Below are 21,951 nucleotides of genomic sequence, written 5' to 3'. Positions count from 1 at the left end.
TGTCTTTGGAAAATATTATAAGCTTCATTAGGATCCATACATTCTAAAACGCTTTTCCAAAAATTAGTAGTAACATGTAGATCATTACAAAATGAATCTATTGAAAAATTATGAAAATTTCTCCGTGTTACACTATTTTTTCTTTGTTTAACACACTTAAAGTTCTTAAAAACGGAGTAAACTGGGAGATGGTCAGAAATATCTACTTCAATACACCCTGTTTGAATAGGATAGGCATACATATTAGAATAAAAATGGTCAATGAGAGATATGCTAGAACTTGTTATTCTTGTTGAACTTGTTATCAACTGACGTAAGCCATAACATTCTGTCATGTGAATAAAATCACGACAACTTTCAGTTGGAGATAAAAGATTTATATTGAAATCTCCTACAATAATGCAATGGTTTCTGTCTAGATTCAAGTTATGCAATTGCTCGTTGAGATCAAGACTAAATTCTTCAAAGTTACTGTCTGGTTTTCTATAAATTACCCCAAATATGATACTCACATCCTGAATGAGAATTTTCAGCCATAATGATTCAGCATTGTGCAAGGACAAATTAGGCATTCGTTTGTAATTAAGTCCTGAATGAATATAAGCACCAACTCCTCCTCCTCTTGTAATATTCTACATTGTAATTCAAGATTATACCCTGGCATTAAAAAATGATTTACGTCTTTAACATTCAAACTTCTGATAATGCGACTATATCAAAAAATGATTTCAATTCATCTTCATATACTTCTTTCAACATTTCAAAATTGCGATTCAAAGATCTCACATTTACGAGCGAAATTGAGAATGGCTGAGAAAAAGCTTTTGTCGAGGAAAAATTTTCAGGAGAAAGTGATGCTGTTGTTATTTGAAATGGGTCAAGTTCTTCGTTATCATTAAGCGATGGACACCATCGATTTTTTTTTATCCAGGAAGAGCCCTATATTAAAGTTCTGTCTCGATTTCTACACCCTAAATAATGTTTCAAATATTCTTTTTCAATGACAGGCCGAAATGTTTTCCCTTTGCATGCACCATGTACAAAAGGTTGTTGAAAAGTATGACATATTTCCCAAATTTTGGAAATACCCTTTCGCACTGTTAGCGCCCACTGATCTGTGTTAGCGCCCGATCGTTGAAAAAAACCAAGAACAAAAATAATAATAAAAAAAAACCTGCTTTTTTTTAGAGGAACATTGTGTAATATCCACACTATAATAACGATGGTCCTGAATGTGTGATATGGATAAAATAATGCGAATGCGAAGCACGGTCTATTTACTGTAGTATATGTTATGCGATTGAGACATTTAGCTTGCCATCGCAGCGCAACTGTTTGTTTAATTACGCAATATTGGCATCTGTCAGCTGCATAGCTACTCATGGTCACTCAGTCTGGGGGCGGAACCGATCTGGTAAATGGAAGTTCAAGGAAAAGGTGAAAATTTACTTGTATTCGTTGACTACTTCTGAATGATGAATGTGCTCGGACAAGCTGAAATGTATTTATTTTATACAGTTTTTATATTATAATTTATAGACGTAACTAGTTGTTGTAGCTGCGTAGTCAAACGTATTCATCACACCGGTATAACGAAAGTTGAGCCCACATACCGGCGCACGAGATCCCAATGCACACATGCCGAGCTCCAGAGTAGAGATACCGGAGGTATCACGATTTCGTGATACATTAATTTGAATTACATAGGAGCTAAATCGCCGGGCCGGGTATAGCACATTTATAGGTTTTGGGAAGCCTAGGTTTTGTTAATTGGTCTTGGGAGGATCAGTGGCGTACATTGAGTGTAATTGAAACAATTTGGCTGCCAAAATAAAAAATTGAGACTTTCCTAACATTATGATTAGATAGACTCGACTATCATCAATATCACAGGGTGCGACATAAGCGCTTGCCCGATTGCCCGGGGCAAGTAAAAGTTAGAGTCGGGCAAGTGTTTTGAAGCAAAGACAAAAACTGCTTGCCCGAATCGGGCAAGCAAAATTCTCCTATGGAAATTATATTTTAGAAAGATTCCTCATATTTCACCATCAAAATATAGAAAAGAAAAAGAGACAAAAAAAGCAATATCATTTAGGGCCTATTTCTTCTTTCAAAAAAGTTTATAATTCGAATTGCAAAATTTGCGCCAATTTCTGCAATAAACACACAGCTCAGAGACGTACACACACACACAGAATCAATGGCAGTCTAGCATACCTAGCTAGCTAGCGCCTAGTCCACGCAGCCGATGCATGTAGTAAAGTTTCTACGGTGTTCGGTGCTGCACGAACGAAGTTTGCTCTGGAAGGAATCTCCCACAGAACTGTCAAAATTCACATTTCTCATCAATGAAAATTCTTGTAATGTCCATATTTCCTAAAAATTGGGGTAGCTCTGTCATTTGTAAGCAGTAAAAGGAGAAATTTTCACTTCTGTTATGCTTCAAAAAGATCGGGTTTCGAATGATCGTCTGTATCGCACACACTGAAATACATTGTTTGACAGTCCCACATATGCATTTGTGTGTATGTTGATAAACGTGGTTTCTTTCGTAACTATTTTTTTTTGTCAAGGAAATTGATAAATTTTCTTCTTTATTTATGACTGGATAGTTTGAGCTTTCTTCCTCTCTATTTTCTTTCTTTCTGCCTATCTTTCCTTCTTTTGAATCTCTCTTTATTTCTTTAAATTTCCTTCCTTCTTTTGTTCATTTTTTTCTGTTACTATAGCTGTCTTTCTTTTTGTCATTCTTTTCTTTCTATCTTTTTTTATCTTTCTTCCTTCCATCCAACCTTTGTTTACCTCTTTTTTTAATCCTTCCTTCTTTTTCCCTTTCATTCTTTCTTACTGTCTTCCTTCCGTCCATCCATTCTTTACCTTTTCTTCCTGTCTTTTTTTCTTCCTTACTTTTTTCATGCCTTTCATTCTTTCTTTTCTTTCTTTATTTCTTTCCTTCATTCCTTCCTTTCTTTTTGTCTTTCATTCTTTCTTTCTTTCTTTCTGTTTTTCTTTATTTCTGTCTCTTGTTCTTTTGATCTTTCTTTTTTCCATCCATCCTTTCTTTTCTTCCTTATTTTTTCTTTCTGCCTTCCTTCATCTCTTTCCTTCATTCCTTCCTTTATTAGGTGGTCTGTCAACGACAGATCACCTATTAGTTTTGTCAGAATTTTCTTTCTTCTTTATTATTATTATTATTATTATTATTATTATTATTATTATTATTATTTATTTTTATTTCCGCCAATTTTTTGTTCCAAGGATAACTCCAGATCAGTTTTGTCAATTTCTTTCAATTTTTGCACAGTCAAAGGTCATTGTCATAAGACGTGAAAATAACATTTTCAAGGTCATCAGATCATCGTGACGTCATCCAGGCGCCATTTTGTGAAATCACATTATCAATCATATCTCCATTATCAATTATCAAAAATTAACAATATTTACATCACATTAACTTCAGGTCAAGCGTCAACAGTTCATGTCATCAAAGGTCACCTGGTGGTCACGACGCGCGCGTACGCGCTCGTCAAAATTTCAAATTGCTCAAAATCACTTTTTGACCAAATTTCAAATTGCTCAAAATCACTTTTTGACCAAAGTAGAGTACGTTATAGGTCATTTTAAGCATTTCAAAAATTTGCGCACGCACACGTATGCGCGCGCGTTTCCGCGCGTAACGCCTTCAACGCAACGCAGAAACGCCGTTTTTTTTTATATCATTGCATTGATAATATAATTCTGAGCAATTTGATACCTTCATCAACCTTCTACGACCATTAATAACGAAATTAACACCCGTTAAAGTTTGCAGCACGTGTGCGCGCGAGCTCTTACTATAGGCCATATATGGGCAAAAACATGCCTATTAAAAATTCACTGTAGCTCTTTAAATAGTGCGTTGACCCCCATTTTTTTTTCATATATCGATAGAGTATGAGTTGTAGATTTGATTTCATGTCACCATTGTCCCTCAATTTGATCATGACGTCATCATAATGGCGTCGGAAGTTAAAATATCAATTTTCCTTGTTATGACGTCATAATAATTATGCAAATTAGGCTTTAACTCCGTGAATATTGGTCAATTTTCGCCCAATTTTCGATATGTTGTAGTTTAGAATGTACTCATTCTCGTCAATGAACATGAAATTTCATTTTGAAAAACGCATCATGGCGTAAAATAGCGATCAAAAGAGGCATGTCATTTTTCCTCATTTTGCGTGTAATCTCTATGGGACATGACTTTTTCTCAAAACTAGATTCTACATTCCTCTATTTCGTGAGCTATATCTCCACTTTTTCTTGTCAGTTGTCTCTGAGCTTTTAAAATGTTGTAGCTGAGATTCTAAGCTTTCGGGAGTGTGCCCTTCATTTTTTGATCAGATGCCGGGATCATGCCCGTTTTTCGCTTGCAAAATTTGATTTGCAATTCTCAAATTTGCTTACGTGTAATCTCTATGGGGAATGTCGTGGCTCAATGGATAACGCACTTGACTTGCGTTCTCGGGGGCGCAGGTTCGAGTCCTGGGGTAAACAAGATGATTTTTTTTTCATTTTTTTTTCTTTTTTACCACCTCGTACATGATCCTTTATGATAATTAAAAGGTATAGAAGTTAAAATTTAGCAAGATAAAACAGACTATAATTACTTTTTTCATATCACATGTATTGTCATATATCAAAGAGACAATTTTCACAGTGCTTTATCATATCCCGTCTTTCACAAGTATTCCATCCATAATGAACATTCCGTTGTCATCATGAAGATCATATTGATCTGCTGGAACATGGTAATGGTGATCATGATGGCGAGAATAAGGACAGACCACCTAATTCGTCCGCATGACGAATTAAAATCTAGTTTCTTTCTGTCTTTCGTTGTATCTTTCTTTTCTTTTTTTCTTTTTTTTCCTTCCTTCCATCTATCCTTATACCTTTCTTCATATCTTCCTACTTTCCTTTCTCTCATTTTCTTTCTTTCTCTTTTCCTTCCTTCCATCAATCCTTTACCTTTTCTTTTTTCCTTTCTTTCTTTTTACCTTTTTTCTTTCTTTTTCTTTTTTATTCTTTCCTTGCTCTCCTTCCTTTCTCTTCCCTCAGTTTTTTATATATTTTTTTCTTTCCTTCTTTCTTTATTTCTTTCTTTCCTTCTTTCTTTCTTATTTTCTTTTTTTTTTTGCCTTTTGTTCTTTTGATTTTTCTTTGTTGTTCCATCCATCCTTCCTTTTCTTCCTTATTTTTTCTTTCTGCCTTCCTTCATCTCTTTCCTTCATTCCTTCCTTCATTTCTTTCTGTATTTCGTTGTATCTTTCTTTTTCTCTTTTTTTTCCTTCCTTCCATCTATCCTTATACCTTTTCTTTCTTCCTATCTTCCTTCTTTCCTTTCTCTCGCTTTCTTTCTTTCCCTTTTTCTTCCTTTCTGTTTACCTTTTTTCTTTCTTGATTTTCCTTTTATTCATTCCTTTCTTTCCTTCCTTTCTCTTCCTCTCATTTTTTTTTCTTTCTTTTTTCTTTCCATCCTCCTTTCCCTTGTTTCTTCCTTTCTTTCTTTGTTTCCTTCTTTCCATCTTTCTCTTCCCCGCAGCCATTCTCTCTCTCTCTTTATTTTTTTTTTCTTTTTTTTTCTTTCTTCCTTCCTTTATTTGGCTTCGTCCTTTCTGTTTTTCTTCTTACTTTTTTTTCTTTCATTCTCTCCCTCTCTCTTCTTTTTTTTTCTCTGGTTCTTTTCAGTGATTTCCCCTTTTTTTATTGTGTGTCCTAGTCCCCTCCAAAATATATGGAAAATATATGAGATTAGGAAATTAATTAAAGAGCATATTTACCAATTATTTTGTCATGATGTTCAAGATAAAAATCATTTAAAAAAAGAAATACAACTACAAGGTACATCAGTAGTAATATTGAAAAATGTATTTTAAAGCCGTCAATGGTATGGTATGTAAAACTATAAGGCTATAACTTGTTTTGAAGCAATAAAACTTTGTTTTGAAGGATTTTTTCGGGCAAGTGAAATCTATATTCGGGCAAGTATTTTCCAACTATTTGAAAATTTACTTGCCCGACTGGGCAAGTGCTTCAAAAAAGTTATGTAGCACCCTGATATCAGTATCAGTTTTAAATCATATCATAATCATATGGAGGTGACTAGATATATTTCTGAACACTTTGTCTTTATACATTTTTATTAGGTCTAACTTTTTAGAACTCTATATAAAACGCAATATTTTCAAAAAAATTATCAAACTTCCTTCAAAAATACACTTGACTTATACCAAATAAAAAGAAAGGAAGATCTATGAACAATTTTTGCTGAGATCAATTTTCTTCTGAAATAAAAAGAAATAAAGTTCTTATTGATTTTCGTAATGTTATTTTAATATTATGACTAAAGTAAAACAATCATACAGAATCAAATGATTGTGTTGCATGTACATTGAAAGAACGATAGTGAAATACATGTCATGATCACTACAATCCCAAGTAAGTCAAACAAATAACAAAAATGATACAAAAAAGTAAACAACAAAAAGAAAACTGCATCTGGTGGTTTTCATTACAAAATAACTTATAACATTTACAATATATTCTCAACAAAGGAACTTTTTTTGTAATTACTTTTTGATTTTGTTTGCAGTAACCAATTAAATACGTCTGATATTGGAAATAAATGCAACAAGACCAACTAAATTGACTGATGAATTTTTGCATCTCTGATTCTGAATATAAATGTATCTCTTGAATAGAATGATTAGATGATTCATGTGGTCTCTTCCAATCATTTATGAATCCAAACATCTTTTTCTAAGTTAGATCTTCATATAGAATTATATACCAATTTTATCTACAAATCTAGTCTTAAATCTTCAGCAACCTTACAAACATAACAAGATGTAAATGTGTTTCAGCAGAAGTCTTACAAGAAGTGCAAGATTCTCACGTTGCTTCATTTTGAATAGTCTCATTTGTGTGTACATAGTATTTTGTAAAAATTTGAAGTTAGATGATTGTCATGTGATTTTATAAAACCTTTTCCATATTTTTGTTGGAGTCGACTTTTCTTAAAAAAAAATGCTTTTGGTTTCAGGTGGATATTCAGAAGTGAAGGGGTTGTCCATAGAAGAGAGTGGATCAAGTAGTAGAGTAGTAGAGGGTTGTATTGAAGAAGAGGGAGGGTGTAATTAATTTGGCAAATTGATCCATGGGAAGGTTGTAGAGGGTAAAGCAATTTGCTGGAGGAGACCAATATGGATTACTAATACCCCTTTCATAAACCCAATTATGCGGATAATATCCACATAATTTGGTCATAAAATCGGAGCGGGACCAGAGTTATCCGCATTATTTCGATGCTGCAATTATCCGCATAATAGCGGCATCGGGACCAGATTTTGACTTTATGAACACATTTCCAAAGTAATGCGGATAATTGCCATGGTGCGGTCACAAAGGTCACCCTTTTCCAACACAACCCCATCGGAGGGGGCGTGTGCAGTTGCCATGACAATTATCCGCCTTTGTCAGGCCGGGCGCTCGTAAAAAAATAGTGCGGATTATTTTCGGAGTTTGTGAATGCAATTTTTATTGAATTATCCGCATTACTCTTAGGCAGATAATTGGAGGATGGGTTTGTGAAAGGGGTATAATTGATAATGACCTTGTTTTCTCATCTTAGATTGAAACAGCAGCGACCTTGAAATACCTAGAGGAAGATGGAGGAGAAGAAATCTAAGCGACGTTGGTTTATTCTCCTTGGAGCACATATATCTATGTTGGTATATGGGGCAACCTACCGATCATTTGGTGTGTTTCTGGTAGAGTGGAGGAGGTATTTTGATTCCTCTGTAGCTGAGATAAGTGCCATTGCCAGTGTTCTTGCTGCTTCTCACCTCCTGTCAGGTTAGTCACCTTATGCGAGCTGGTTTACCATTTATGCCTATGATTTGCAAAGATGCGAAGTTAAAAGACAGGTCTATGATGCAGTAGCATAAGCAGGATTTTTTAAAGGGGGGGGGGTCGTGCTGAATGAAAAGGTCTTCACCAAAAAGTGTAGGTCATTTCGTATCAAAAAAATTTCACACAAAAAAAAAGAGGTTTTAAAAAAATGGGGGGGGGGTTGAACCCCTGTACCCCCCCCCCCCCCCTGCGTACGCTACTGCTGTGATGTGTGAGATTTTAGGCAGGGAACCGTTACTGACACGGTATGAGATCACCAGGCATTGTGTATAATCTATATGAGGATAGGCGTGGGGCGTGAGGAAGAGAATTAGGGAGATGAGCAAGAGTCCCTAAAGTGGGAGCCTCAGGCCATGGGGCGTGAGACTTATTGGCCCGAATTCACAAAGGTGGTTTCTGCAGAAACCATGGTTTCAACCGTGGGTTTTACTGATTTTGCGATTCACAAAGGTGGTTTCAAATGAAACCATGGTTTCAACCGTGGGTTTTCGGCATGATTTTGCTTTCAGGTGGTTTCAAACCGTGGGTTTTTGAAAAACCATGGTTTCTAAGACCCACGGTTTTTAAAAACCATGGTTTCAAACGAAACCACCTTTGTGAATTCGGGCCAGTATGTCTGGGTTTGGTAAGGGGGGGTGGGGGAAAGTTGCGTTTCTTTTTTAGCATATATATCTATCAGAAGAAACATGTCCTGATGTCTGGAAGTGAAAATAAGTCATTCACATATTTACAATGAAGATTTATTGACAATATTCTTTACTCTATTCATGATTTCTTTACAGCTTGACCATAATTCAGAACTACTATTTTGTGTCCCTTTCCAGTAATGGGATTTGAGCACAGGTCCTTGAAGTCTGTACAGGTCTGCAACATACTCATGTTTACCTCATTCTGTGGTTCAGGGGAGAATCTGTTCAGTCATGTCACCACGCATGCTGCGGAGTTGAATATACCGTAATATTGGAATTCATAGATTTTCTCAAGAATCCATATCATTTCTCAAGGGAATGGTGTGTCAGCAGATGAAATATCATGAAAGTACATCTTCTGTATATTTGATTATGTTAAGTAAGCACTATGTGCTGTATTAGATAGTTTCAAAATTAACTTATAACCAAAACAAATCCTTTAGATCAGAGCATAATCATAATAAAAATGAATAATTTTGTTTATTTTTTCTTATACCATCAGGTTTCTTTGCTGGCCCATTCATGACGAGATGGGGCTGTCACAACACTCTTCTCATTGGTGCAGCCTTTTCTATCACTGGTACTATATGTAGTGTCTTCGCTGATTCACCAATCATCTTGTGCTTTACATCAGGGTTTCTTCCAGGTAATATTGCCCCCCTCCCCCCGCCAAAAAAAATAAATAAATGAATGAAATAAAAAATAGCATAAAAGTAAAGAAATAAAAAATAATGATGATGATAATAGTATTAATAATAATAATACTAATAATTACAAATAAAGACAAAAAAAATTTAATTAATGAAAATGTAAAAAATAGATTTAAAGAGTAAAGAAAACAGAAGTAAGAGAGTTATTTTTCAGCACCATGGGCACAATTCAGAACTACTATTTTGTTTCTATTAATCACTGAAAGATTGATTAATTAATCAATTCCGAGAACAAACCTCTCCATAGCAGAAAAACGTTTTAGTATAGCTGGATCTAGACTTTGGAATACACTCCCCTCTACCATCCGAACAACACCGACCATATCATCTTTCAAACGACAACTCAAGTCGTATCTTTTTCCAAATATCTAGTTTTCTATTTTCATTTATTTAATATGTATTTGTTTTGATGATTTTTGCTATCACTGTTTGGTTTGACTTGGCTAACCCATCTGGGGCCTGGTGGCCTCAAGTGCTTTACTAGAGCTTCTGTGAGTGATGTGCTGGCCAGGCTTGTCCCTTAAGTTGTTGGTGAACGAAGCAGCAAGCAAGAGGCCACCAGGCCTCAAGTGGCACAGTTGAGAACACCAATAGTTGATGCAATTTAATGTACACAATTCTATACTTTTTTGTTACTTAAGATTTATATTTTATTTCTGACAATTGTAAGCGCTGTGATACTTTTTGTGTATAGCGCATATAAATAACCATTATTATTATTAATTGAGGAACAGTTCGTTATTAATTTCACTACAGTCCGTCTGTAGGTCTACAAAAAGTGATTCCTTTCAGCTGATGATATAGTGCTTGTTGCAGGAAGAGAGGCGATCAAACACAAAGTACTCTACAAATCTTGATCTTCAACCAATCAAAAGTGTCTATTAAAGACTTGCATTTGATATTGTGTTGGTTTTAAATGCAAGTTTTTTTGCCACAGGACCCTTGACAGGCTCTAAACTTGTGATCATTTAGGAGAAGTCTTTCATTGTCCCTTGCCGCATCTGTTAATTCTCTTTTAATTGTAGAAGAGGTGAAATCTTTGATAAAAGATGCATTAGAATTATTTCATATTGTCAAATATGTTTGTTTTGATATTCTTTATTGGAATTATAATAAAGTATACAGTCTATGAAAGAAGATGCATTTTTAACCCGTTGTAGTTCACACGTTGCACAAACCAAAGTCATTTACAAATTAAAAACAAAGACTCATGTACTGTGTTAGCGATGACCAAATACACTCCCTACTTCAGGGGTACAAGCATGATCACTAAAATCTGAAAGGACACTCCTTCCTTGTAATCATTTTCTTTGTTATCTTCTCTTTACATCAGGTTTTGGAGTGGGGCTCATCAAGAATGCAGCTCAGGTGGTAGTGGCCCACCACTTCAAAAAGGGTTATTCTCGTGCCAATGGCTTTGTAAGTGCTGGTGTAGCCTTAGGAATCATGACTGTCCCTCCTCTTATGCAATTGTGTATTGATCAGTACAGTTGGAGGGGTGCTCTTCTCATCTCCGCTGGTATACAGGCTCAGGTCATTCCAGCTGCTTTGGTAGCTAGACCACGTCCCAGAAAGAAATCTGGAGTTCCGGCAAAGAAAAAGCTTGAAGCGGAAACTAAAGGTGATGCAGCAGAGATGGAACCACTTAGTGAGAGTTTGAGGACCAAAGATCATTCTTCACAGGGAGACCAGATTGAGGATGGGCAGTCTGCAGAATGTATTCAGAATGACCCAACTGCATTTGAGTCATTGGGTGAAACGACTGTTGTAGATTCAGATTCTACATCAAAACAGACATACACTGCTTCTGGAGCGACTGAGTCAATGTCTGACTCAAGCAAGGCTGAACCCAACTCAAAACCTGATCAAGTGGACAATGGAGACATCAATAACTCAGGTGAACATTCAGCCGAGACAAACATTCAGGAAAAAAGAACTAGTAAATGTTCATTGGTCAGGCGATTTTTCAGATCGTCTGGATGGCCCCTCTTTGGAGAGAGCATTGGGTTTACACTCTTTCAGATATGTCAAGTGACTATTGGTGTGTGCTATACTGCCATCATGACACACTTTGTTGCCAGTGCAGTGTACTCTGGTATTGAAGAACAGCTGGCATCGTTTCTTCTTTCTGCTCTGGGCATAGGGAGTCTGATTGCCCGTCTCTGTAATGGATGGGTCATTGATCTAAAGCTCATATCTCCAGAGCACCTTTACTCCATCGCTATGGCTATCCTTGGCATTAGTACAATCCTCAGCCGAGCATCACAGGTTTATGGCTGGTAAGTTCATGTACCATAATCAGTACCTACACTCTCTTTTTTCATATGTTTGATAATTGCTATTTTATCATTCAGAATATTCAAGTTACAAAAGAATCTAATTTATTTCAATAAAACACCACATTTTAGCAATTTTTAACAGTTGTGTGCATTAATAATGGCTTGCCACAACATTTCATTTATTTTATTTTTATTTTAGCTTATTATGCCTTTTATTTCTGCCTGAAAGGGAATATGAAAGTTTATTTGAGAGTTCACATAAAAAAACTTACATGAAATAAGACTCGACTTAGAGTACATTTATTCATGATGGCCAGGCATGTATGTAATTGTTTATAATGATATTGCTGAACTTTAAAATTCAATAATTTCATGATGCTCCATCAGACTTTGATGAAATTTTCAGCATGGAGTACCTCTCTCAATTTACAAAGAAGTTTTGAATTTTTTCTGTTATAGTATTTTTTTAAATTTCACTCATTAGGTATATCTTCATAGCATTTTTGTTTGGAGCTTCGACTGGTCTTCTGAAAGCTCTTGTTCCTGTGGTTCTTAAGAAGTTTGTTGGAGTTGAGAATCTAGCACCTGGTATGGGCATATTCACCATCTTTACTGGAGTAGGCGACTTCATTGGACCTATCTTTGCAGGTAAACATTATTGCTTAACCAAACCCAACCCTCCTACTCTACACCTCTGCATACGTCTTCCATGAGCTCGTAACACAAAACTTAGCAATGATTGTAGAACATTTTTCTACGATCGATTCCATTGCATACAATGTACAATCGATCCTAAAAATCAAGCGTACGACTGATTGCTAACCTCGTGTTACGGGACCCTTGTCTGTTTTAGCCATTCCCTCCTCGAACCACCCACCTCGAATTTGAAAGCCTTCTTAAATGATGTTTTTGCTTTTAATTAACTTTTATATTTATTTATAGGCAGTAGGGCAAGGAGAAGTTTTAGAGAGGGTTAAAATATCCTAAAATATCCTTATCTAAATTGCACCGAAATGGAATATGCCTCAATTTTTTTTATGGCAGTCTGAATGATCATTCATGAATTCAGTCTAGGATAATCATACATGTATTAACATCATGTAACCTAATGTTTATGAGTAGTATCCAGGGGGGTGATTCACAAAGATTTAAGTATGACTTAGAGTCGCACTTAAATACCGAGTTGCGTACGGTATGAAAGGCTTGACCGCATTGGTCAGATCGTGTCATGAGGATGCCCACTAATGCGTATCTATCTATACTTAACCCTCAATCTCCCGGGGTATTTTGATTCTTGTCAATCCCGGGGGGGGGCCATTATGGCCCCCCCTTAAGATCTCGGCCGCCGATTGCGCGAGCGACGCAAAAATTTGCACACTGGTAGTGTGCGATGTAATCTACAAGGCTGTATGGTAAAATTTTCCAAAATAATGAGATTTTATTTTATATGAATTAATTATGCTAATTTATGCATAAATCATACTTTTTGCTATAATTCACTAAATAAAGCTCCTAGAATGCTAATTTTTGGTAAAAAAATTCTTTGTAGCAATCTTAACAATCGCAATTAAAAAAACTTCGGTTCGGAAATCAATTTCTTATGTATTTTATTGTTTTATGAATTTCTTATGTATTTCTTTGTTTTTTTACTTTTAGTTTTTTATTGTTTTTTCAATGGAAATCATTCCAGACTTAGTTCTGATCATAAACAAGGCAAAATTAATTCAGTTTAATCAGTAAAAGTAGAAATAATGATACATTTATGAATTTTGGCTAAATACACAATTTGCATTGGATTTGTACATGAAATCACGTTTATGAGCAATTTTGGGTCTGACATGCACTTACATAATGTTGCGTAATGTCGTAACCGTGTACCCGGGCGTCACAAATTTGGTCTCAAAATTTGCGTGAGACTTGAAAGTAAAAAGTCAGTGAGCGGCGAGGTCAAAAAAATTTGCGCAGCAGATATATCGCGAAAATTGTCAAGGGGGGGGGCCATTATGGCCCCCCCCCCCCCCCCCCCCCGGGAGAATTAGGGTTAAATCTTTGTGAAACACCCCCTGGACTCATTATTTTACTTTTCAGGTGCTCTTTACGATGCTAAGGAAACATATGATCTACCTTTCTACGTAGCTGGTTCGCTTCTTACTGTGTCATCCTGTATTCTCTTATTCGAACATCCTCTCAGACGATGTAGGCAGAGGTATCAAGGTTTGAAGTCGTACGAAACGCAAGATGAGTCAGCAGTGTAAATTTGACTTCATTCTAACTTCTGTTCTAATAGTCATGTCCGTGGCCTTTTTTTCCCGGGGGGGGGGGGGTGGGGGCCACTTCCATTGACGAGTGGATACCATGCGTGACCCAAGAAACATGTAAAAAGGATGTCTTTTTCAAGATAGGGCACGTGACGTACGTGACGTAGTAAGGGTGTCAATAACACTAAAATAATGAAAAAAGGGTATATATTTCACTAGGAAAACTACATGTTTATGGTCCAATTTGCGAGGGTATAAAAAGACTAAAATACTTTATAAAGGATGTACTTTTTGCCCCAACACTACGTGTTTAGAGCTGATTTAAACGAGGTGTGTGGGGTGGTACTAAATCCAATGAAAGTAAAGGTAAAGCCAACGTCCGTGACATAACAATTAAGATATATCGTTGTACTTGTTTAGGGGTCAATTCAGGGAATACTTGTCAAGGGTAATGTTTTTGTTTCCAGTACTTGTTAAGCGTAGGGTTTCACACGCCAATACCTGTTAAGGGGTGCATTCTCAGAACATGGAAAATACTTGTTTAGGGTGCTTTTCAAAACCCCATGGTCATGCATGGTATCCACTCATCAATGGAAGTGCCCCCCCCCCCCCCATCCCCCAGTCTTTTTTCATAAAATGATAATTGCTACAATTCTGGGACACGTATGTGATCAGCCACTCCAAAACCAACAATGGATGATTTCAAGTCCGGTGTTGGGCTTGGTGTTGGTGTCGAAATTTGGATTGCTTCCCCTAGCTCCAAAATCTATTCTGAGTTTGTAAAACTGATCCAGATCACATTATTGACGTCTCAACAACTAGTGAGTGACTTTTTGGGACCATCTTCATTTTATGTTTGGTGTTATAATCGTGTAAACATTGACCTAACACCAACACCAAAAGGTCAACACTGAACTTGAAATCACCCAATAGGTCACCAAGAAAGGTTCTGTGTGAAAAGTCTAAATAGTAATGTGGTCTTCAAAAGGTGAAACCTTGAAATTTAAATTGTTTGAAAGAATAATTCTTCTATCCCATACTGTCAAAATTTCATGTTTTAAAGTTAGATAAGAAGCAGATACACAAGTTTCTCTGACAGTAATCATTTCTGAACTGTTTGGAACACTGAGATTTTGCTCGAAATTCAAAACGGTCTTCACTCCTTATTCTTTGTAGCTCTCTGAATTTCTTCTAAATTCAATAAAGTACTTGTATGGGTTACTTCTTAATCAATTTTGCCAAGTTATATATCATTTTAAAGCTTATGATGTGCTCTTAGTTTGAAGCTCAATGAAAATCTAAAAATTCTTAGGTAACTTTAATATTGTTGTTTTTGCAAAAAAAAACATGTATTGTCAGCAGGGCAAGTGACCTGAATTCAGCAACTGTTATTGAAAAGAAACTTTGTCAATCAGGGCCATGGTGTACTCTTAGGGGTCAACCTGGATATTATGCATTGTGAATGATTCATTATCCATGGTATCAAGCATACATCATGGATATCTCTGTTTCTTTGTTTCTTGAAGAAGCTCCCATAGGAACTTGGCATCGCAGCCGCCCGTTGCATACCACCGTGCCAGTTCAACCATTTTCATAAGAGACATTTTATATCTAAGTTAATATTAAGTCATAGTGGCTGACTTAGAGATGACAGAGATTTACTCTCGGGCCATTTTGGTTAAAGTGAAGATAATGGCGTAGTGGGGATTTGAACTCACATCCTCACAATCATGAGTCCAATGCTCTATCCACTAGACCGCACAACATTATGAGGTTCTAACGACAAGTTTCAATGAAAATAATGGCCTTCGATGATAGTCCCCTAATAGCCATAATTAGTACTAGCCATAATATACCATTACAACAGTAACTGTTTTTTTCAGCAAGCTATGCAATGTACATTACATAACATACATGTATTGGTTAAGTGCTAACATATTCATAATTCATACTCTACAATTCTTACATGTCTTAGGGGGTGTTGCAAGAAAATGTTAGTAGCAATCAATTACCAAATTTACTTTTAATACTAGTTGCAAGTAGCAGACCAGGGGCCTGTCTTACAAAGAGTTGCGAGTTGAGTTTTGGAAATTTTCCTGTAGAAACAATTATGACAATGATAGATTTCCATAGAGTTACGATTGATTGATTGAATCAATCACAACTCTTTGTAAGACAGGGCCCAGCAACCAAGTGTGGATTTGCAATCAATTGCCAGATTTGTTGACTGATTTTTTTTTAACCTAAACTTGACTTGCAATTGATTGCAGCTTTCATGCAATGCCGCATTAGATAGACTTTTTTCAAACCTTCATGAAAATAAGATTCTCTTTTTTTTGCTTTTTTTTGCTTTCCCTTAGACCAAATTGTTATCAGGGTAAACTTCCCTTTTAAAGTGCAATTGTCTGTAAGATTTCTGCATTTTTATTATACACTTGCAACATGATTGAGGAGACTCTTTGGCTGTCCAGAGGAAAATTGGGGAAAACCCTAATGACATCATCCTGAGCATCACTGGTGATTTCCTTAAGGCCATTCTTCAAAGGGATTTACCTTGGATAGATCTCTGGCTTTTTCAAATTTCACACATTGTATTTCTTTATATTTGTGGCATGTGTAATCTTTAGCTATTTTATTCCTATTTTGCTGCTGTATGTACATGTATTTTTCTTTTTATGCAATGTGAAATGAAATTAAATGAAAGTGAGTTGATTGGTATATCATAAGAAAAACCATTTGTTAAAAGGTGTGTAATTAGTTGGATATACAATTGGGCCATGACTGTTGGCTATACCATCAATTTCTGCATGTTTGATTAAGCACAAACTCCTAAAAGCCATAAGGTGTTCATGGGTGATGAAATCGAGAGATCTATATGTACTAAAAAGCGAAGATCCCCTATTTTATTAACCCTTTTGTATGTGTACTTTGCACCGATGCACATTCGGTGCCGAGCAAACTTGGCATTTCACACTCGAACAACCCAATGTTTCCCTCCCTGTAAATAATTCAGCACACAGGGGTTCATGGCCCAGAGAACAAAGAGTTAAACAATGAGAAAACAGGAAAAATGTAAAATTATTTTTGTATGTATCAATCAGAATATTGACAGTACTATTTCACTGTTGTGGCATTAATCTGTTTATCTGGTGACTTGTGCATGTACAGGTACTTCTACCACAGTGCAATATACAAGTATTTTAATTTTGTGAAATTTTAAATCATTGTGAAATTATAGTGCCTTTTCCAGAAGATACAAAGTGCTGTTTAGGAATTGAGATTTATTGTGCATCAAGTATACTTTCAGGTGCTTACGCAATTGTTCGTAATAGCATGGAGCTATCAGCTCCATGGTAGTAGTAGTTTCCTGCTAATTTGTCAGGAGATTGTATCTCATGGATATTTCCAGATCATGTTAGTCTACCTGAAGTTTCTCTCTATTCAATACCCAAGAAGTTTGACATGCATTTGGTGCCAAAAGTGAACTGGTAAGTTTGATACTAGTTGAGCTACCCTCGAGATGTTCTAAGTTGATCCATATTAAACAGTTAGTGCAAATTATTGAAAAAGATTGATTGAATGTCTTAAATCCGTTTTTAAGAAGATTTTTGTTTCACATGCTTAGCAGAGTGAGACAAAAGGTGCCACTTTTCCGACAGTGGACGACAGTGTCAACATTAAAATCTTAACCTTAAAGGTAAATTCCAGTTTTGGTAACGATCTCAAAATGACTTTTTACAGAATCCAATATAATGACCACCCAAGTGTCTGTTTGTATGAATAAAAAATATGTGCCAAAGGATTCTGGAAGAAATTGTGTAATTGCTGAGAAATAAGCAAAATAAGCGCGGATTCGGGCACTTCCGTCGGGTCTTTATTCCAGCAATAATAATATACTGTCCCACGTGTGCCTATCTGTGTTGGCGATCTTCAGTGTGATCGTTTTTCAGCTTAGATTTTATGATTTCACGGAGTTCAGTTTATGTAACTGTACCAGATCTAGATCCACGATGATATAGTAATATTTAAACTTGGTTTTACAGACTTTCTCACTAATTCAGTGTTAACTGCTACTACTATCATTTAGCTTTAAGTTTTTGAAATGACATAATAACTTAGAAGCATATTCATGAAACTTGGACATAATGTTAATCAAGTATTTATTTGATTAACATTATGTCCAAGTTTCATGAGTATGCTACATCTTGCCTGAGTTTCAGGTTACATGACCAAGGTCAAAGGTCATATAGGGTCGATAAACTTAGACCATGTTGCGGGAATCAACATCAAAATCTTAAGTTTTTGAAATGTCATCATAAATTACAAAGTATATGGACCTAGTTCATGAAACTTGGACAAATGGTAAATGAAGTATCAACATCCTGCCTGAGTTTCAGGTTTCATGACCAAGGTCAAAGCTCATTTACTATAAGGTCAATTAATTTTGGCCATTTTGGGCGTATTTGTTGAATGTTATGGAGCTAGTTCATAAACCTTGGAGATAAGAGTAATCAAGTATCACTGAACATCCTGTGCGAATTTCAGGTCACATGACCCAGATCAAAGGTCATTTAAGGTCAGTAAACTTTGGCCATGCTCCGGGTAATTGTTGAATTGCCATCATAACTTTGAAAGTTTGTGGATATACTAGTAGTTAATGAAATGTGGACATAGGGGTAATCAAGTATCATTGCTCATCTTGCACAAGTCTTAGGTCAATTGATAAAGGCCAAATGTCATTTAGGGTCAGTGAACATAGTATTATGTTATTATTTTTGTGAATGATTATTTTATCAAAGTCAGCACTGCTGCTATATTGAATCACATAATGCAGGCAAGACTGCCAGAGGCGCTCCACTTCAGGCCGGATGAGCTTATACCGTGGCAGGCGTCCGTCCACAATTTCAAAATGCTTCTTCTTTGTCATTTCAAGTCTGATTTCAATTCTGTTTGCTTTTTATGATAGCACTAGGTGGGGGATTCAAAACTTTTACAGAGAATTTTGAAACTCATTAAACATGCTAATGTATGCGCATTTTTTGAAAATTCACAAAAAATGCTTCTTTTTCTTTATTTGTTGCCCGATTTTGATTTTTTTTTTGCTTCCATCTGGTAGAGCTTTATGAGGTTCAACAAACTTCTATACAGAAGTGTGAAATCTTGACTAGAAAATTTTTTATGCTAATTACTGCAAAATTAATTTATGCATATTTTTCAAAATTCACATAAAATGCTTATTTATTTGTTGAACGATTATGATTTTTTTTCTTCCATCTGGTAGAGCTTCATGAGGTTTACCAAATTTCTACACAGAATTTTGAAAGTTTGACTAGAAAAAATGTAATGCTTATGCAAAATTTATTCATAAATCACAGAAAATGCCTCTTCTTTATTTGTTGACCAATTTGATTTTTTTTCTTCCATCTGGTAGAGCTGCATGAGGTTCACCGAAATTCTGCATGCACAGAATTATGAAATTTTGACGAGAAAATTTGTTATGCTACTTTATGAGAAATTGATTAATGGGTATTTTTCAAAATTCACATAAAATGCTTCTTCGTTATTTGTTGACTGATTTTTTTTTCTTCCATCTGGTAGAGCTTCATGAGGTTCACCAAACTTCTACAGAAAATCTTGAAATTTTTACTTGAAAGTTATTTATGCTAATTTATACAAAATTTATTCATAAATCACAGAAAATGCTCTTCTTTGTTGACCGATTTTGATTTGTTTTATCTCCCATCTCGTACAGTAGAACTGTATGAGGTTCACCAAACTTGTACACTTATGCTAATTTATGCAAAATTTATTCAGAATCACAAATAAATTATTCTTCATTTGTTGGCCAATTTTGATTTTGTTTGCTTTGTGTGATAGCTCTTTATTGGGATACAAAATTTCTGCACAGAATTTTGAAACTCATTAAATATGCTAATTTATGCATATTTTTCAAAACTCACAAAAAATTCTTATTTATCTGTTGACCGATTTTGATTTTTTTTTGTTCCATCTGAGAGCTACATGAGGTTCACCAAGGTTTTACACATAATTTAGAAATTTTGACCAGACAATTATTTATGCTTCTTTATACAAAATTTATTCATAAATCACGAAAAAATGCTTCTTCTCTGTCATTTATTCATCAATTTCAATTCTGTTTCCTCAATTTATGTCACCAATATAAGTCACTAAAGTGTCAACTGGGCTGAAATAAAAAATTGTGTTAAATTTCTTTGCGAGATGCCGGATGAGCTCCACATCATTGATGTGCTAGTTATTTCCACCATATTTTAGTTTTAGCATGATGTTGAAAGTTTATTTTCTGTCATTTCATCTGAGAAAATTAATCAGGGAAATGAGTAAGGGAATGGGAAACTTGTATTACCTTCACAATTGCATTATCACTGTCTGGACACTGGCTGCCTGCCATAGCATCAAACATCCTTCAACAAAAAGACTTCATGCGTGACAATGTATCATTGAATGTGAGTTAAATGACAACTCTGAATCTAATAGTCCTGTAGTGAGAAGTTAGTTTTGTAAACTTATGGTCTTGAAAACAAGCTTTTATATTTCAAGGTTATTATCACATCATCATGTTAAAGGGTAAAATTTGAACCTTTTAGAAATGTGATTTCTCTTTTACTACCCCCAAGTGACTTCCATTTATCAAGTCGACCGTCCGTCCCTTTTCCACTTAAAGAGTTGGTTCATGTGTGATTATTATGGGGTCAAGGGTCACAGATCCATACTGAAGATATACTGAAGATTGATAAATAATGAAATTTGGTATGTTCTAAAAACTGGTATATAGGGCCTACTGCAGATTGGTATATACTGATGATTAGTATAGTACATACTGAAGATTGGTATATATTGATGATTGATATATATACTGCAGATTAGTATATACTGAAGATTGATATTTACTGAAGATTGATATATACTGATGATTGATATAATGTATACTAAAGATTGATATATATTAAAGATTTATATATACTAAAGATTGGTACATACTGAAGATTAGTGCATACTGAAGATTGATATATACTGATGATTGTTATATACTGAAGATTGGTATATACTGATGATTGATATACATACTGAAGATTGATATATACTGATGATTGGTATATACTGAAGATTGATATATACTGATGATTGATATACATACTGAAGATTGATATATACTGATGATTGATACTGATGATTGATATAATGTATACTGAAGATTTATATATCTTGAAGATTTATATATACTAAAGATTGGTACATACTGAAGATTGGTGCATACTGAAGATTGATATATACTGATGATTGTTATATACTGAAGATTGGTATATACTGATGATTGATATATATACTGAAGATTGATATATACTGAAGATTGATATATACTGATGATTGATATATTGGTATGTACTGAAGATTGATATATACTGAAGATTGGTATATACTGATGATTAGTATATACAGATGATTGGTATATACTGATGATTGATATATACTAAAGATTGGTATATACAGAAGATTAGTATATACTGATGATTAGTATATACTGATGATTGATATATACTGATGATTGGTATATACTGACGATTGATATATTGGTATATACTGAAGATTGATATATACTGAAGATTGGTATATACTGATGATTAGTATATACAGATGATTGATATATACTGATGATTGGTATATACTGAATATTGATATATACTGAAGATTGATACATACTGAAGATTGCTATATACTGAAGATTGGTGTATACCAAAGATTGGTATATACTGAAGATAAGTATATACTGAAGATTGATATATACTGATGATTGGTATATACTGACGATTGATGATGATTGATATATACTGAAGATTGATATATACTGATGATTAGTGATTGGTATATACTGATGATTGATATATACTAAAGATTGGTATATACAGAAGATTAGTATATACTGATGATTAGTATATACTGATGATTGATATATACTGATGATTGATATAATTTATACTGATGATTGGTATATACTGACGATTGATATATTGGTATATACTGA

The 21,951-nt window shown here is 35.0% G+C and overlaps 1 protein-coding gene across 1 annotated transcript; it reads left to right on the top strand.

Annotated features, from left to right (window-relative positions):
- The first annotated feature begins 1,356 nt into the window (after positions 1–1,356).
- LOC129277988 (monocarboxylate transporter 13-like) lies at positions 1,357–17,452 on the top strand. Its single transcript, XM_054914178.2, has 6 exons — positions 1,357–1,437; positions 7,673–7,896; positions 9,145–9,288; positions 10,686–11,631; positions 12,116–12,279; positions 13,720–17,452. Exons 2-6 carry the CDS (start codon positions 7,710–7,712, stop codon positions 13,884–13,886), a joined length of 1,608 nt encoding a protein of 535 aa, XP_054770153.2. The 5' UTR covers positions 1,357–1,437; positions 7,673–7,709; the 3' UTR covers positions 13,887–17,452.
- Positions 17,453–21,951: the final 4,499 nt, after the last annotated feature.

This window comes from Lytechinus pictus, chromosome 15 (assembly GCF_037042905.1).
Source record: "Lytechinus pictus isolate F3 Inbred chromosome 15, Lp3.0, whole genome shotgun sequence".
NCBI lineage: Eukaryota > Metazoa > Echinodermata > Echinoidea > Temnopleuroida > Toxopneustidae > Lytechinus > Lytechinus pictus.
This window is presented reverse-complemented; position numbering and strand designations above follow the sequence as displayed.

Excerpts from the sequence above, each read along its gene's own strand:
- LOC129277988 (XM_054914178.2), top strand. The coding sequence starts at position 7,710 with ATGGAGGAGAAGAAATCTAAGCGACGTTGGTTTATTCTCCTTGGAGCA. Across the intron at positions 7,897-9,144 it reads TGCTTCTCACCTCCTGTCAG|GTTTCTTTGCTGGCCCATTC; the intron begins GTTAGTCACCTT and ends TTATACCATCAG. Across the intron at positions 11,632-12,115 it reads GCATCACAGGTTTATGGCTG|GTATATCTTCATAGCATTTT; the intron begins GTAAGTTCATGT and ends TTCACTCATTAG.